This window comes from Nannobrachium achirus (genome assembly GCF_963921795.1).
Source record: "Nannobrachium achirus genome assembly, chromosome: 21".
Lineage (NCBI taxonomy): Eukaryota > Metazoa > Chordata > Actinopteri > Myctophiformes > Myctophidae > Nannobrachium > Nannobrachium achirus.
In genome coordinates, this window is record NC_137828.1 from 33,921,347 (window position 1) to 33,940,619 (window position 19,273).

Here is a 19,273-nt window from a genome sequence, read left to right on the forward strand (position 1 = left end):
CAGTAAAAAAATTAAACAAATCTAGTTCTGAAAATAAATTCCTGTGTATGACTTCACAGGCAGATCATTTTTCAAACTATCCACAGCCTGCCTTTGAAAGACATGAGAATTGGCAGAATTCCTCCATTATAGTGAGCATGAGTTAAGGATCAATATATCAAGACACATTTATGGAGATATTCTCATGGATGTAAGGTTGAAGGGAAGTTTAAACATCCCTTTTAATAAAAACATTAAAATAAAAAAAATAAAAACAGGAATTGTACAGTCAAGGATTTTTCCAACCTCATACACAGCTAGATCACGTATCATGGCTTCTTATCTAGAAATGTATATGCTAACAATGTGTCAGATGTGGCCGATACAGAATATCCCTTTGCGCTCAATTATGCAGCCTAATGTTAATGTATGTTCTTATTAAACATTTCCCAGTTGCGATACCATAAAGGATTCACATCTGGAATATGTTGACAATGACTGGCTTGTGAGACTCTTCTAATCCACAGTGGTATGTTTGGAGCCAAAAGGCAGTGGGCCAGCTGAAATAGCACTCTTTTCACAATAGCAGCTCCTTCCCTATGAGAATATTATGTTCCCCTCCTGTCCGCATCTCTCAGGCTTTTTCTTAGCAGGCTATGTACAAAGTGTCCACACACACTTCCTCTTTCAATGAGCGTGCCTAGCAACATAACATCCATTTGGCAGCCATTCCTCGGTTGTTAGACAAAAATGACAAAGCATGCAATCATTTGAGGACCCACGCAGGTGCAGTACCTGTGTACTGTCCTGTAAATTATGGGTGGTAAGGAGATAAGAAAGGTTAAGTGCTGTCATGAGCAGAGCACCAAGCCACTTAGCTACGTGCACGGTTCCAAACCTCCAACCATCTGCACTACTTATTATTCAGAGATAGGTAAAAGGAAGCTTGTGCATGTAGGACAGGATGATGCTTAGAATAGATAGAGAGGTTTGATAAGCAGGACATGGGGGGAGGGGGGGGCGGAGGGGGGGTTTAAATACAACCCCGGGCGTTGTTAATCAGCAGGGGGTGAATGATCAAAAACAAGCTCGTATGTAAAGTAGGAAAATTAAGTCCACGAAATACACACGGTATGGGGAATTGAGGTGTTTTTAGGATCTTTAAATCACTGATGTACTATATCCGGGTTAGAGGCTATGGTTGCACACAGGACTGCATGTACTGTATGTACTTTATTGTATGCAAACTATATTTAATATTGAACGTATTATTGTATAATGCTTTATTTTTATTTTTCATTATATGTATACTTATGTCTGATTTTATAAATTAGGGGAAGTTCTTCATAAGCCTCTAGGCTTCTTAACTTCTCCTGCACAATATGTCATGTATTGTTTCTTGTATTTCAACTATGTGCTAATAATTAAATACAAATACAAAATACTTGCGCTGCCCAATGCAGTTTAAAACAGACTGTAAAGCACCAATCTGCCAGAGTATGGCAAATGCCTTCAACTTGTTTGTGTTTGTATACTGTGCAGCCATATGCTAATATTTCCACATCCACAGTAATAGTTAGATATAGTTCAGTTAGGCAACTCACACATAGCTTGAACCAATATTAAATGTGAATACAATGTGTGAATGTAATATTTTGCTACAGTTTTCTCCCTGCTGGTCATTAAACTTATTACCAATATTTGAAACAGAGATTAATCAAGCCTGTACGTGTACAATTAGCCAAAGGTCTGATGATATATAATGGGGAATTTTCCATAATGAGTTTAACTTGGTGCATGACATGTCTCTCCTAAAGTGACACAGCCTCTCTGGTCTCAATGTCTTAAACCGTAATGAAAATCAATACTTGAGAGAAATGAGCTACTTTCAATTTGCGCTTTGTCACATGCTCTGCATTTGTTCATTTCTCAGGTGGCACTGTGTTACAGTATATCTCTCTGTGTTATATCTCTCTGTGTTATACCTCTCTGTGTTACAGTATATCTCTCTGTGTTATACCTCTCTGTCTTACAGTATATCTCTCTGTGCCTGGAGCATAAGGAGGAAAAAGTACTAAAACGATGCCCGTGTCCCACACATGCATTAAATAAAGAAATAAGTCGTGGCAGCTGACATCTGCATCACCCCGGCCAATACTAGGAAAATTGATTTCCATATCTTGGTCGCTGGGGGGTGTGGATTAGAGGGAGGGTGGAGGAGTTTTAATATGATGGTATCTGAATGAGAGCTGGTTATAGATAATGGAGGAGGGTCATAAGTCGAACAGATACTGTTAGCCTTCATTCCTCTCCAGCTGAGTTTCTATGCTGACATGATCCATCAATATGGGCAGGAAAAATGCGGCCAGAGCTTTGTTCATTTTGAAATCTCTTCTCAGTGGGCCAGCATACAGTATTCTCCATTCATGAAGCTGGCACACATCTCCCCAGGGTTGAAATACTTTTTAAGTTTTCAGTTTTTATATTGCAGTTCTCAAACTAAATAGAAAAGCAATGCCTGGTGCTTGTTAAGGGAGTACATTATAATTCATGTTTTGATTCAGATCAGAAGAGAAACTGTGATATTTTCTTATAATGACACTTTCAAAGAGCCTATGCATGAATGCTATTCATGTCTTTTCTTGTGCTAAAGTGACAGTCTCTACTGAAGGAAAAAAGAACGAGAATCAGTCTGAACCAGGTCTCCACTAGGCCAGACGGCCAAAGGCCAAGAATAGTAGATCTACAAGCTCAGCTTGCAGATCGGCTAATATAGGAGTGTGACACCTGCACACAATCAAGGATGAAATGTCTTAGTTCTACTGGATCTCCACTAGTCCCTCCCTTACATTATAGGCTAGTTTTTATTTGTTGATGAATTTGTCATAGTTCTAAGTCAACAAATGTAACACAAATTATTTTCTATTTCAGTTTAGACTCAATTCGTTTATTTTTTCAGCTTTTTTTATTTGCCGAGAAGAGGAACAGGAACCAAAATCTTTGGAGAGTTTGTTTTAAGCTTTGCATAACTTCTTTCTTTACTTGATTAATCAATAAAATAGAAAAGAAATCTTGAAAAAAGATTTTCTGTGCGTGATTAATTTATTTTATTCATTATTTATTCTCATATTTTTGTGACTAACTACTTCCACAAGATACTACATTTTAACTTTAAAATGTCTTTTAATAACATAACGAGGCTCAAGTATTCAACTTGAGCCTCAAGTATTCTGTTGTTTGAGTTTGATGCGGTCGAGTTTGATACTCTATCACACTCTGCAGTGGGATTCAATAGCCAGGAAATGCAATTAAGATGATATAAATTATTTTTTCAAACGAGCCAAGAACTCCCCTGCTTAATCAGAGGAACAACTGTGATCTGAGACACGTACAGCACCATCCAACCAACCAATCGCTCGTACGCACGCACGCACGCACGCGAACGCACAAAATGCCCACGCATTTCCCTATCTCTCAGCTCAGCTCCTTACTACTGTATGTAATTTCTCCTCATAATCCACCCATAGACTAACCTAACAAGATTAAGCCTCTGTGGATGTTGGCTCAGGCCTGAGATTTATGCTTTCAATCCCATCCTCCTAGAATTAGCTGCATCAGCAGCAGCAATTCTATGGACACACGTGCACACACGCATACACGTACATACCGCACATACACATGAACAAACACACACGCGCACGCACGCACACGCACACACACACACACACACACACACACACACACACACACACACACACACACAAGGAAGTTCACAGGAAGTTCATGAGGAGCTTGGAGTAGGTTTGGGCCTTTTGGACACCTGTAGTTTTGTGACCACAAAGTTTCAAAGTTCCTGAGAGATAGCGAGCAATGATATAACATCTCAGATCAGGACGCAGATCCCCTTCCTTCAATAATCTTTTAGCATTGAGAACACTGACTGGACTGAGGTTGGCTTTATTAAGTAGTCTGGAAATTCTGTGAAAACAGTATGGGAGCCGATGACAAATATGATTCAGATGGGCATTCCTCAAGCAGGTGGAGCTCCAGTTAGAGTTCTGTGTCTTCATTTCAAAGCAACCAAGAGAGGTTGCCAAATGCCCAAGGTATTGTGCGGTTAAGCTCATGCACGTAGGCCTACTATACTGTATAATATGTACATACAATATGCATTCAGCTACATTTTAAACACTGTCAGCATTATGTACTGAATAGGTCCTGCTCTTCTGCTTGGATTTAATTTAACACACATCTAAACACGAGCGTGTGCGCACACACACACACACACGCACATTTGGTGGTTCCATGTGTATGTGATAACTATTTAATAGCTCTGCACCACTTACCTCCCAGCAGGGCTGCTGCCTCCACTCCCCCGCACTTCAGTCTTGGCTCGAGGGACAGGCGGCTGCAGCATCTCTGCAGCCAAGGGGTCTGGGTCATCCTCCTCGCGGCCAACCCATTCTCCCACCACGCGCGGGCGCAGCACTGAGTTATAGCCCCCCAAATTCTACAAGCGGGAGTGCAGGGGAGAGGGAAAGAGGGGGTAGGGAGGGGGGAGAAGACGGATAGCAAGAAGAGAGCCAAACAAAGAGAGAGAACAGACAGATAAGAAGATAAGTAAGACAGGCCGACAAACGGTGACAGATAGAGTGACATCAAGACAGAGCTAAGAAAGGGGGTTGTTGGTTTGGAGTGAATCTTATCTCTATGCAATTCAATAACCATCACTTTCGAATCCAATGCCCTGAGAACATAGAATAAAACACTCACAACTGTGAATGGAGTTCCAGCAAAGACTACAATCTGTCTCATCTTCACAATGACAATAATTGCCTCTGCTCTTGGGAGGAGCATACTGTAGGTAAAGAAATAATTTAAAAAACAAGATTACTCAACCTCTTTCCCTTATAAAGCTTCCAAAGCGTAGGCACCCCTTTGTATTTGTTAGTTAGTTCGTTTTCTTCTTCTTCTACACAGTCGGTTTTCACAGAACTCTGCAGTATGGTAGAAGGACATGAAATGAGTAAAGGGACTACCGAGAAATGAAACTCTCAACCATTGACTAAAGAGTGGCGCTATAGCAATCAGATAGGCATTTTAAAACCACAGACCGAATGAATATTGTATAATCAAAAGACAAGCCTTGTCTTATGCAGGTTTAATTTAAATTGCCACACACAAGCTCACAACTTTTAGCATCGCCACACGTTGTGAGCTTATTAATGAATGCATGTCCACTTGTTAAAGACAACATAAAATGGCATTTTGACAGTTCAGTATTGTTACACTATGTCCTAGTGAAACAAGGGCATGGTGCATCATGACAGGGGGCAAAACTTGATGCTTATCAGCAGACTTAAACAGGGCTGCTGTAGCTGAACGGGTAGAGGGGCTATCTGGGAAATAGGACGTCAGAAGTTCAATTCATGGTCATGGCATTCAATTCATGGCTAAACTAAGAGGTCACAAATGAAGCCTAATTAGAATATTAGAAACCATGTTGTGTGTAGATCAGGGGTGTCAAACTGCCATTTCGCGGGCATTTTGCGGCCCGCGAAGAGGTCCAATGCGGCCTGCGACGGACCCCCGGCGGCCATCTTAAAAAAAATTTTTTTTCAAAAATATTTTTTGGACCTCCAAAAATGTAGTAGGCATGATCGCAATCGCGAAATTGCATGTTTAACCCCCATACCACACCACATTTGAAGAAAACATAATGGCTTCTATCTCATGAATGCCTGAACGGATTTCCAAGCGGATTTTTTTGTTTGAAAGCTGTGAACAGCGTGCACACACATGGTGCATGATCTAGGCATGGGCATGCATGATCCGTGCACTATGAATTACATGGAAGTCTATGGAGACTGAGGCATCCTGGTACTTGGCAGCCATTTTGAAAAAGCAGTGAATGCGTTAATAGTAGAAAAGAATATGTATAACTTCAAATTTAGTTGTTCTACTTTCAATGTTTTAATTGGGCTCCTTAAAAATGCATTGTTTGTTTTCAGTGTCTATAATTAAAGTAGCTACAGTAGTGAGTCAGTTACTGAAATACAATGTGTAAAGGCCTACTCACACTGAGCACTATATACGTATAACTTTACAAATCTTATGTATATGTGTGTGTGTGTGTGTGTGTGTGTGTGTGTGTGTGTGTGTGTGTGTGTGTGTGTGTGTGTGTGTGTGTGTGCGTGCGTGCGTGCGTGCGTGCGTGCGTGTGTGTGTAAACACCTTTGACACAATCTAATTGTCTCAATAGAAGAGCAGGAAAACTAAACACAATCATCTCAATTGTTATATTGTAACATACACTACCATTCAGATTATTAATAAAATGTGATTTTATTGGCCAAGCAAAGTAGGCCTGCATAATACAAGTGTAACTATACAAGCTGAAACTGGAGTCTCAGGTGATCATAGCTGAAACCTCAGAAGAATAGCCACACATTAGCAACCATAACTACAGATAGCCACCCATTAGCTAACAGAAACTGTTTATGTAAATGCTGGAATGTTGGGATGTTAAAAAGGTAATCTCTTTCACTTCAAATTGCATACATTAGCTATTGTTCATAAGTACTGTAGTTATAGAACTGACTGCCAACAGACTGAAAAACAATGCTGGTATAACAGCCATTCTCACTGAGTGTAATAGTTTGGAAAATTGTTTGAAAATGTTCACTGTGTCTCTGTGTGTGTGTGTGTGTGTGTGTGTGTGTGTGTGTGTGTGTGTGTGTGTGTGTGTGTGTGTGTGTGTGTGTGTGTGTGTGTGTGTGTGTGTGTGTGTGTGTGTGTGTGTGTGTGTGTGTGTGTGTACATATGCATATGTTTATACGGTATACACACATAATTATGTTTATTTTATATATATATATATATATATATATATATATATATATATATATATATATATATATATGCACACTTAATGGCACTTAGCTGGATGTGTGTGCTCGTGCACTGGCTGCGGCCCAGCTCAAGTCACCTTTTGACCAATGTGGCCCTCAACCCAAAATGAGTTTGACACCCCTGGTGTAGATGAAGTACAACAATTGTACAAACTTTTGTCTTGATGACTGAATGTTTGACACGAGTTTGAAACCTGAATTATAAGCAACATAATACAGAGATACATTATTATATAAATAAAAGTGAAAATAGCAGAGCTATAATATGCTCAATGCATTTATGTATTAATCCACCACTGGTCGCTGGTGCATTGACTAAGATTGTCATCCCACCCCCGGCTTCCCTCCCCTGAACAGAACACGGCAAAGCCAGAGGCACCCCTGTACCATCCGTACAGCACACATGTTCAACCACGCTCATAGGGAAAGGTACAGGATGCTTCTCTTTAACTAAATTCAGGACGGTAGCAAATTCAATTCTCAATGCAGGATGGGAGACAGTGTTTAGTATTCAGTCTCCATCCCAACAGGAGAGAAAGGAGGCAGTGCAATGAGCTGAGTTCCTGTCAAAATGTACAAAAATGTAGCAGACGTCTCTAACCCAAGAACAGCTTCTGTACCACTCTATTCTGTTTGCAATCCCTATTTCTGACCTAGACCACCGATTACCCATGTTTTGACCCACCTACTTACACCCATTTTCAATATTGAACATGTCGTTAATATACCTTAGAGGAGTTGTGTGGAAATACAAAAAATAGTTCCCCTATTCTGTGTTGCCTAGGACTGGAGGATTGATTTTGGGGTTTGTATTGTAAAGTACACCGGTGTGATGTCATCAAGGTATAGCTAGCTGGGCGTCTGTCCTCAAATGTTAACAACGCCTCTGCTCTCGCTTTCAACAGAATGTTCACGTGTTTTATTTCTTGATGTCCCACCTACTGGAATGTGCCAACGGTGCAGATCTGAAGACCTAGCAGTACCTGTCCCATCAGCTGTGGCCTGTTCCTTGATACTGGCAGAACGACATCAGAGATTAACACAGACTTGAAGAAGACGATTTCTTGGTCGGTCTAACTTTCTATCTGGTCCTCTGTCTTTAGTTGTTACAGTAGCCTAGTATGCTTGGACATACAGTACTGGTAGAAACTAATTAGGAGTATTTTGACAGCTCCCGTGATTGGTTGACAGATACTGTGAGCAGCGAGATTTGGGAAGTGCCAAACACAGAGGCAAAAGAATACCGCAGTGTCTGTAATTTATCTCACACCAGCAGAATTACTGATACCAGGCGTGATGTGTTATGAATTAATGCTTGCAATGTTACTACAAAAATGTTGTGGACCACAATATTTGACATAGTGACAGTAGTCCACACAAACCACAACATAATATTAATTACCCACGAACAGCCGACCAGAGGTGTCCAAGAGATTACTGTTGGGAGTATGAGTGATGCTGTTGAGTGATACATGACAGAACCATACATTAAACTGAAGGACACCATGTGCAGTTCAAATCTACCTGGTCGAGGTCATCAGTGATGGCGATGCCTGGAGGAAGGAGGGAGGGAGAGAGAAGGATTTAAAGCACAGAGAAATACATCTTTCTTGCCGCACACTATTATATCGTCACTGTCGGGCAGAAACCTCGTATCTCCAGGTTTCAAATTTGTATGTTTTTCCGTAAAGTAAAGCCCTGCTTCATCACACAAGACTATTGCATAAAACTAGTGAAAATAGCCGATCTACAAGCACACGTTGTGTGCTTGTAGATCGTCTATTTTCACTAGTTTAGATCATTTTTAAAACGATACAAAAACGAACGGTCTTGGACATACAAGGTTTCCACCTGACAACGACGATATGTTACTATACTGTACAAAAGCTCAGCTGAGGATTCTTTGGAGCTTAGCGGTAAGCTCGTTAGATTAGGTACTAGATCCGCTTTCTTACCAGGATTTACAGTGGTATTTACAGAAAGGTCTAGGATTTGGAGACTACAATTTAGTGCTTTAGTACTGTATATGTTACAGTGTATTAATAATTAAGCATTGCACTGGGTATTGGATAGTAAGGTGTACTGAATGAAAACACGGGCCGTGCTGCTCTGCACACCACACTCACTGCGAGACAGGTTCTCCAGAGCTTTGCCTAGCTTCTTGCTCTCTTGCAGGATGTGGTTGAGCTCATCAAAGTCCTTGCTCTCCCTCCACTCCCAGGACGGGTACTCAATCGATCGTGGCACTGGACCCCGGTCAATACAAAAAAAAGGAAAAAAGCATAATGTCAGTGACGTTCCTGCCCGCTACCACAGAGTCACCTCGTTTAGATATTCCCCTGGCAGAGTGACCATTATCTGAATCGGAACAGAGTTCGGATCAAGCGTTTGGGTGAAAATAAATAAATTATACGTAGCTTGCGAGGTGAGTTCAGGCAGATACACTTAAAGATTAGAAGTTCACACTGTGCTGCCCTATGTGGGTGTGTTCAGTATTGAGCAAGACCCACACGTCATTCGCTGACGTGGCAATCAGCTGACCAATTTGGCGGGTATTTAAGGTCACCTGAGCCTGTGCATATCCTGCGTTCCTCTGAGTATGCCTCTGGTTGTGAGGCTTTGTTTGCTCCCACCACCACCCCAGCACCACCATTGGGCTCTGCCATTAGTTCTGTTCCCCATGGGGGGGTTGTTATTATATATATATTTATATATAGATCTCCCTGCTCTTAATGGTTAATGATGGTTTTCTAATTGTGCTGAACAAAGTAGCAGAGCCTGAACGCCAAGATTAAATATTACATATACACTTGCATTCACATGTTACAATAATAAATGTTACAATAATAAAATATATTGGTTCATTAATTCTATATTGGTTCATTCTATATTGGTTCATTCTAATCGTGAGTTATCTGATTGAACTGGAAAATCAATCAATATGATATGATTCGCAAACAGCCTATACCGCAAAGGCATGTTGTCCCTGTTTGTCCAAACAGCACTGCAGTGTGGAGAGGAGTGCAGTGACAGCATGCTTGCAGAGTGCTGTAAGTTAATGTGAGTGGATGGGTTGAGTGGATAGGGGCCAGGGGCCAGCGGATGGATGTCTATCATTGTGTTTGATTAACTTTTCAAAATAGGTCAAGCTGGAGTAGGAAAATGACCCACATCCTGCGTCACCACTCTCCTCTCATCCTCTGGCAAGCAGCATCCTTCAGTCTCCACATGATGTTTAATTCATGAATGGGAGGAACACAGATATTATTTATAGAGGGAGAGGGCAAGAGGAAGAATCTCCTATAGGAACAGAGATACTTATTTTGCTTCCATGTCGGCATCCATAGCTAATGTCCTTAAGCTGCTGCAACATCGATGCGTTTGAATAAAACATATAACAACGCTGGCGGGCAACCATATGCCAAATTAATTTACTGGATACACGCACGCACGCACGCACGCACGCGTGCACGCGCACGCACGCACGCACGCACGCACGCACACACACACACATTTCAATCATTTATTTATGTCCACATAAGAGATACAGTACAAGGACACAAATATTACAAGGTGCTGTAAATAATGTACAGTCAGTAAATCCTGGACCAATATCCAATAACCACACACCATTCAAGGGTACATGTAACAACGCCTTCGCCATATTTGGCGACTACCGATAGTAGAAGAGATTGCACAGAACAGCTGCTTTTTTTGGCATCCCAAGTTGTTGGAAGCCTCTTACAACCAACCTTAGTATGTACATGTCCAAGGCTGCCAAAGATGAACACCAATAGATTGCACCTATAGCCTAGCTCTGTGATGGTTTGTAGGAGCGGCTGGTATTTAATGACTTTGGTCATAAAGGCTTCCTCTAAACTAGAATCAAAGGTACAGCCCATTTCAAGAATGGAAATTGATTTGTCTCCTTCATTGACAACAACAACATCTGGTGTATTAGCAGAGAGATGTGCAAATATTTCTGGATTTTCTGAGATGAAACATGGAAGGTTTGACACAGGAATGTGTAAAGGGTTAGGGTTAGGGTTAGTGCAAAATGTTTAGACACACACACACACACACACACACACACACACACACACACACACACACACACACACACACACACACACACACACACACCACACACCACACACACACACACACACACACACAGAGAGAGGGCGAGATCATTTAGCGACCTACAACCCAGTCGGTGAAAACTACCGACCAGGTTGCAACCCAGTTGTAGGTCGCTAAATGATCTCGCTCCTACTGGACACACACTCACACACTACTATTGCCAATATTAATAAGCCTTCAACAGGAACCCCTAGGGGGTCCTCAGAATTACTTCAGGGAGCCTGCCAAATTATAGTTTGATAGTTTGATTTATGGTTTGTATGAAAATATACATTACCATGAACTGCCTAATAATAGTAAATATAAATTGTAATAAAAATAATAATAATTTACCAAACACTCATAACGTCAAATCCATCTACAGTATGAAGCCACCAGTTGCACACTGCTGCGTTTTCCGTTGCGAAATGCGTTTTTCAGGGCAAGGAGAGAGAGAGAGATAGTGAGAGCAAGGGACCGAGTGGTGCGCGAAACGGGCGGCAGTGTGCAAACGTGACTGACATAACGTGAGGTTGATTTTTTTTATTCACGCGCTCCGAAATTCACCCCGATATTTTGCCCGAAAAACGCAGCAGCACCTTTAGAATCACAGCTCTGATGCATGTACTGATGCATGCGCACGCGTGCAGCGCCGCGTGCACACACACACACACACACACACACACACACACACACACACACACACACACACACACACACACACACACACACACACACACACACACACACACTCTCTCACACACACACACACACACACACACACACACACACACACACACACACACACACACACACACACACACACACACACACACACACACAGAGAGAGGGCGAGATCATTTAGCGACCTACAACCCAGTCGGTGAAAACTACCGACCAGGTTGCAACCCAGTTGTAGGTCGCTAAATGATCTCGCTACTGGACACACACACACACACACTACTATTGCCAATATTAATAAGCCTTCAACAGGAACCCCTAGGGGGTCCTCAGAATTACTTCAGGGAGCCTGCAGTTTTGACAGAGAGCATTGCTGCTGCTGCTGCTGCTGCTGCATTCTATCCAAAGTAGGCTGCTTGGCACAGTAGCAGCCATAAACAGAAAGCAAATATCTCTGCCAAACGCAGGCTGGAGAACACTCTCACAGTACCTCTGGTTAGGAGAGCCTCCCAGGCAGCCCTCTGGCTGGGAGGCTCTGTGTGTGTGTAGAGCTGCCGCATCTACACAGCAGCTTACGCGCTCATGTGTTTATAGCTCAGCTTAAGCGTTAAGGATCCGATCCCTATTCCCTTTAGGACAAGCCATTACTGTATCAGTCAGATGGAACAACCGAGGGTACGGTACATTAACCCAGGGCTGTACTGTACACGCCTACACAGATTTGTCTGGTCACAAAGTACTGATGAGGGATCTGTTATCATCAGAGGTGAATTTAGAGGAGCAGGGTGGGCATTTTCCTCCCGTATTGGCCAGCAATGGTGTAAAGCAGTGGTTCTCAACCTTTTCAGGCCGTGACCCCCAAAATAATCATATTTTAACTGGGGACCTCCCCACCCTGACGAGCACTAATAGTTGAGGCATTACATTTTGTATAACACAGTTCTATTGTGAAAATAGCAGATCTACATACAACGCCTCGCAACGCGAGGCGTTGTGAGCATGTAGATCGTCTATTTTCACAATTTGACAATTTGGCCAATGTTTAATTTGTCAAATGTTCAGAACTTCATATACCCTCTATACACTTAAACTTTATGTTGGTTTGTTTACTGTTGAGTGGGAAAACAATGCACATTAAGTTAATCATCTGGGGACCCCCCGAAACAATTTGGGGACCCCCCTGGGTGCCTTGACCCACAGGTTGAGAACCACTGGTGTAAAGTAACTATCTAAGTACATTTACTTAATAGTAGTGTACAATTTTGACATATTTGCACTTTATTTCCAATTTCCAATACTCCACTACATCTCAGATCCAAATATTGTATTTTAGTCCACTACATTTATTTGAATGCTTTACTAGTTACTTTGTAGATTACCACTTCAGCCCTAGGCTATATACAGTATTTTGGCCATTTGAAAATAGCCGATCTACAAGCTCACAATGCATTGCGATGCGACATATTGTAACAAGCACATTGCTTGTTGATCTGCTATTTTCAATGGATTTTTATACTTTTGAAACCATTAAATGGGACATTCTGCACAATGAGTACTTTTACGTTTGGTAAAAGACAGTGGGACAAGTAGTCCAACTTCGTACATTTTTGTTATTGGCATACAAGTGACATTACTGTATATTTGGTTTATTTTATTGTGCCTGCTGGCAGGCTAACATCACTTATTGCTATCATTATCAGTGTAAAAACATTCAGAACTTTCACAAATTCATGAGATCTGCTTTCCTTTTTCTCTTCTGCTGAATATTGAATGTAACCAATGTATAGTATGTATTCTTAAGGTGACTTGATTTAGAAGTCCTGTTTGCGTATCTGTCATTCCTGTGGGGCAGTAAATTAAAATGTCCAAAGATGTTCCCCATTGCAGTACCTTTGTACGACAAAGTTTGTCTCTTTCTAAAGTGTTACATGTATCTCCCTCACACTCTTTATCTCTATCTCTATCTCTATTTCATATCAGTGTGCTTGAAAGCACGCACGTCGCACGCGCGCACGCACGCACGCACGCACGCACGCACGCACGCACGCACGCACACACATCCTGATCCTCACAGCCATTTCCTTATGATTGAAAGCAATGCTCTAACCGCAGCCTGGAATAGACCTAGGTTGGCACAAAGACAGATCACAATGTTGAATTATTGAAGTGGTCTATGACTCTCTGTCAGAATATCCGCCTGTTCTCTCTCTTCTCCTTGACCAAACCAGCATATAGCTTATACGGTAGCTAGTGGTTTCTAGGTAGGTATAGTTATAATTGTTTTTTATTTCAGCAGGCAAGTGTCTCTAATACAATGATTGATAAACAACCATCAGAGAAATGTCATTAACTTGCATTGTATCCTGAATTAAGACTCCCAAAGACAAATACAACAGTGTGGGTACTTACTAATGGTTGACAAAAGATACTACTCACAGGAAACTACTCAGAGCTACTCACAGGACTTGGACTCTGGTGAAGGAGGAGAGAGGCTGGAGACAGCCAGGTCACTCTTGGATTTCTTGGGTTTCGTAGGGTGAATCTGCCAAGGTTTCTCATTGTTCCTGCACTCCCTCCGGGTGTTTTTGTTTTCTGCTGGATGAGGCAATCACAGTATTCCTTTCAGCAGCAGAGTGAATGAGGTGAATACACAAACACGTACAGTATATTTTGTACTGTGCAACAGTATGTACTGTTGGGATAATAATCCACATATTATTTTGTATCAAAATGATAACGCGTAACATGGAGGCTAAATCCTCCAAACAAACCAAAAAACTAAAGTGCAAAGTTTCTTTTTTCCCAATAATAGTGCGGCTTGGAGTGGATCATGCATGCTGCTTATACCAGGGTAACCTGTCAGTGATACAGTATATTTTGTACTGTGCAACAGTATGAACTGTTGGGGATAATCCAGGCAGTATTATTTTGTATCAAAATAATAATGGAATACACAATACGGTTGCTTAATTGACAAGGACAACTGTAGAGGTGGTGCCATAGTTTTGTATGTGTCTATGAAGTTAACATTACTCCAATCTGGCTAGCCATCGTCAAGGAAAAGTTCAGTCGCTCTTTTCACTTGAGTAATAACTCAAGCTCAGTTAGGCTGTTCTTGAGAGACTAACATTATTCTAATAGACCACTGGGTGGGGTTATGATGTGCAAATGTGTCTTCCCTGTGTATTTTTGATTACTTTCTGAAAGCTGAAAGCCTCACCCTAACCCTAACCCTGAATCAAAAGGCCCTTCCTCCTCTCTTTAATTATCTGCCTTTAATAACAATGTTTTATAGGAAAATCTGCCACTTATGAATAAAATGTGGTTATGCCTTTGTAAAACGTATAGGTTCCGAACGGAACCATGTTTATTTAATACCGGAGGACAAGGTCCCCCTATGGGATAACCAGCGCCATCTGGCGCTGCAACAGAGTAAAACTCATAAGCTCCCGTACGAGAAATATCATTTGTCGGTAGGGCTGTCAATCACAAACGAGGGCGCCGCCCCCGAGTGTATAAAAGCCCTGCGGGCTATCATAACTTCCTCTAAAGCCGCACCTCTGCGCCCGCAACTAGCGAACCGAGGGGCTTTATTCGGGGGACCTTGTCCTCCGGTATTAAATAAACATGGTTCCGTTCGGAACCTATACGTTTATTGTCATACCTCCAGACAAGGTCCCCCTATGGGACTCATATACTCCCCGAGAAGTCATGAACCGACAAGACTGTCGTGCACACCGACCACACCCGGAAAGGAAGTCCTGTCAACCGACGTGACCCCTTTCAGGACTGATCCGACCCAGACCCACAGGGCCTGGGCGTGTTCAGACAGAAAAAGACCCTGACAGACCGAGGCCTGCCTTATGCACTAAGGGCAGACACAGGTCCACCTTATAAAATTGCAATAATATAAGGGAAAAACTCAGGGTCCCCCCACGTATCCTAGAGACAGCAGCATGCTATCTCAGGAAGGGGAGAGAGCCGCCCCACTACATAGTAGGAAGGGCAGCAGCACCCAGAACCTTATGCGCCATAGCAGAAGGCGCAACGTCCAGGTGATAGTAGGTCGCAAAGGTGGACGGCGAAGACCAATTCGCCGCTGCACAAATCTCCTCAATGGAGACACCTTTGGACAAAGCCCAAGAGGTAGACACACCCCTAGTACTGTGGGCCTTAAGTGCTTCCGGCACTTCAGACCCAGACCGGGTGTAAGCCAACCTAATAGCATCCACAAGCCATCTCGACAGAGTGGGTTTGGACACCGCTTTCCGTTGACGGGCATTCATGACCACGAAAAGCTGAGAAGTAGACCTGCTGTCCACCGTCCTATCACAGTAGGCCTTCAGGGCCCTAACTGGACAAAGACAATGAAGACGCCTATCCTCCTCTGATGCAAACGGAGGAGGATGGAAAGCCGTCAAAACAACAGGTTCCTTCGGGACCACTCGGTTCTTAGGAATAAAACTCAAATGAGGTTTAAGAAGAACCTTGGAGTCATTATTGAGAAACCTCATACAATCAGGGCTCACAGAGAGCGCATGAAGGTCGCTCACACGCTTAGCCGTAGACAAGGCAAGCAAAAGAGCTGTTTTGAAACTTAAATGTTTCAAAGAGGTCCTCCCAATCGGTTCAAAGGGTGCCTTGCAAAGGCCCTCAAGAACCACTTGTAGATCCCAAACAGGAAACAAGGCTCTGGTCACAGGTCTCAAATGGTCCACACCATGCATGAACTGGACCACCTCAGGGATTTTAGAAAGGCCTTTGCCTGCCACCCCCAGGTGGCAGGCATCAATAGCCGCTAAATAACCCCTCAGTGTAGAGAACGCCAGACCAAGGTCCAGGCGGTCCTGCAGGAAATCTAACACCTTCTGGGCCGAAGCTATATGAGCCACCACAGGTGGCTCCTGTAGCTCACACCAGTCCAAAAAGGCATTCCACCTTCCATCATACACAGCCCTAGTAGAGGGGGCTCTAGCACTCTGAATAGTGGCTACAACCATCGGTGAGAAGCCTGCTGCAAGCAGGTTCTCCCTCTCACGGGCCAAACCCACAGGTCTAGGCCCCGTGGGTCTGGATGGAAGATCTCGTCCCCTGCCTGGCGCAGCAGATCCCTGAGCAAGGGAAGCCGCCAAGGGGGTTGAGAGAGCAGTGGGGTGATCAGAGACCTCCACACTCCCCTGGATGGTGTCACCAGAAGAACCTCCTGGTTGGAACATCTGATCCTCTCCAGAGTGGGAAGAATCAGTTCCAGGGGTGGAAACGCGTAGAGAAGACCTTGTGGCCATTCGTAAGCAAACGCGTCCATCCCCAGAGGAGAAGGTCCCCTCACTGAAAAGTAAAGGGGACACTTCGCGTTCTCCTGGGAGGCAAAGAGATCGACTCGCGGTCGACCGAACCTGGAGAAAATCTGCCTCACCACCGCAGGGTGGAGAGACCAATCCTCGTAACGAGGCTCCCCCCTGGACAACAGATCGGCGCCGCCGTTCTGAAGGCCCGGGACATGGGAGGCTCTGATGGACCTCAACCGAGGCAAGCACCAGAGGGTCATCTCGCGCGCCAGCTGATCCAGCGTACGCGAGGAGAGGCCGCCCTGTTTGTTGAGATAATACAGGGCCGCCGTGTTGTCCGTCCTGACCAGGACATGGCAACCCCGGAGAAATGGTTCGAAATGCTTGAGCGCCAAGTAGATCGCCATTAATTCCAGATAGTTGATGTGGTACTCCAACATGGCCTGGGTCCAAAGACCCCTGGCTGAGCGCCCCTCGTGGGTGGCGCCCCACCCCGAGCGGCTGGCGTCTGTGGTGATCACCTTGCGTGACACCACTTCGCCCATGGAGACCCCACTTGTCAACAACGCCTGGTCCCTCCATGGAACCAGAGCGTCCATGCAGACCTGGCTGACTGTCACCTTCCTGTACCCTTGCAGGGAAGGAATCCTGAGCGCCAGTGACCACCGCTGGAAAGGTCTCATATGAAACCTGCCCAGACGCAGAAGTTGCACAGCTGAAGCCATCAGCCCAGTCAACTTCATGCACTCCTTGTACCTGACCACCTGGTTCAGTCGGAAGGAGCCGAGACAAGCCAGAAACCTGTCCACCCTCTCCGGGGAGAGGCGAGCGGACATGGTGGCCGAGTCCAGAGATATTCCTATAAAGGAAATCTGCTGGGAGGGTAACAACATGCTTTTGCCAAAGTTGACGTTGAAACCCAAGGCCTTCAGGTGTGACAACACCAGATTGGTATGGCGCGCCGCTTCTGAGCAGGAGGCGGCGGAAATCATCCAATCGTCTATGTAGTTCGCCAGCCTGACTCCCTGATGCCTCAGTGGAGCAATGGCTGCCTCGGTCACTTTCACGAAAACCCGAGGGCTCAGAGAAAGACCGAAAGGGAGGACCGTGTACTCGTACAGGCGCCCCTCGAAGGCGAACCGCAGGAACTTCCTGTGTGGGGGATAAATGAGGATGTGCTGATAAGCGCCTTCAGATCCACTGAACAGTGGAAATCCCCCTGTCTCACTGATTTCATCAGTGACTCTGACGTCAGCATCCTGAATTTGAACTTTTTCAAGTGCTTGTTCAGAGCACGTAAGTCCATAATCGGACGCAGCCCCCCTCCTTTTTTCTGAACCAGAAAATAACGGCTCCAGAAGCTTAAACGGCTCTGGTCGCGTGATAACTCCACTATAGCGCCCTTGCGCAATAGTGAGCTCATCTCCTCCCTCAAGGCATCGGCCTTCAAGCCGCGGGCTCGAGTATAAATAACCTTGCTGGATAGGGAGGGTTTTTTCGCGAACTGTAGTCTGTAACCCCGCGTCACCGTCCGAAACACCCAGTGATTCGGATTGCAACGTTTCCATTGCTCTGCACACTGTGCTAACGTGTTGCTGAGCAACGGAGAAGCCTTGGGGTTGTACCGCCTGAGCGGAACTACTGGGCCGGGAGGGAAAGGTTCCATATCCGGGCACGTATCCGTATCCGCTAGACGCCGGGCCGGAAGGCGCGGAGTCACCGGCGGAAAGAGCGTTTCCGTTTCCGGTACGCTTATTTCCGTATCCGGTGGGAGACGAACACGTGACCTCCAAGAAGCCTCGCTTGTTAATAATACATGCGACACACAACGTGGAGCCCGGGGGACAGGGTTCATCGCATAAGTAACATAATCCCCGGCTCGGGGAATTGTATTTACGTTTATAACCTGTGCTAAGGCCTTTATATGCTTCCTTGCGGGAAGACGAGGCCGACCCTGGGTGATATGTGTTGGCTTCTTCCCTGACGCTAAGACCAAACTCCTGTCCTGAACTAGAGTCGGCATAACAGTGCCGCTCGGTGGAGACAGAGGGGTATTGCACACTAGAGAGACTATACCACTGTGAATAGGAATTAGCTTGTCTGGGAACATTTTGCAAAGAGAAATATTCTGCTTGTAACCTGTCTGCATGACTGGAGGAAGCGATATTTTCTGAGTGGAAAGAAATTCCAGCCTGGACTTCTCTACACTGGTTAAATTCATGCAAAATGGGGTCGTCTGTAGTAAAGCAGGTGGGTTTGAAATAAACAGGCATTGTTTCATCAACACACTTT

General features: G+C 44.2%; 1 protein-coding gene across 1 annotated transcript in view; it reads right to left on the reverse strand.

Annotated features, from left to right (window-relative positions):
- cUnh8orf34 (chromosome Un C8orf34 homolog) overlaps window positions 1-19,273 on the reverse strand; it is a gene marked incomplete at both ends in the record, with an annotated part of 117,758 nt that overhangs the window by 74,922 nt on the left and 23,563 nt on the right. The window contains 4 exons of the mRNA XM_080751732.1: window positions 4,326-4,489; window positions 8,415-8,443; window positions 9,017-9,136; window positions 14,154-14,285. Of these exons, the coding sequence (XP_080607858.1) occupies window positions 4,326-4,489; window positions 8,415-8,443; window positions 9,017-9,136; window positions 14,154-14,285 (445 nt within the window). The remainder of the gene's footprint in view (window positions 1-4,325; window positions 4,490-8,414; window positions 8,444-9,016; window positions 9,137-14,153; window positions 14,286-19,273) is intronic.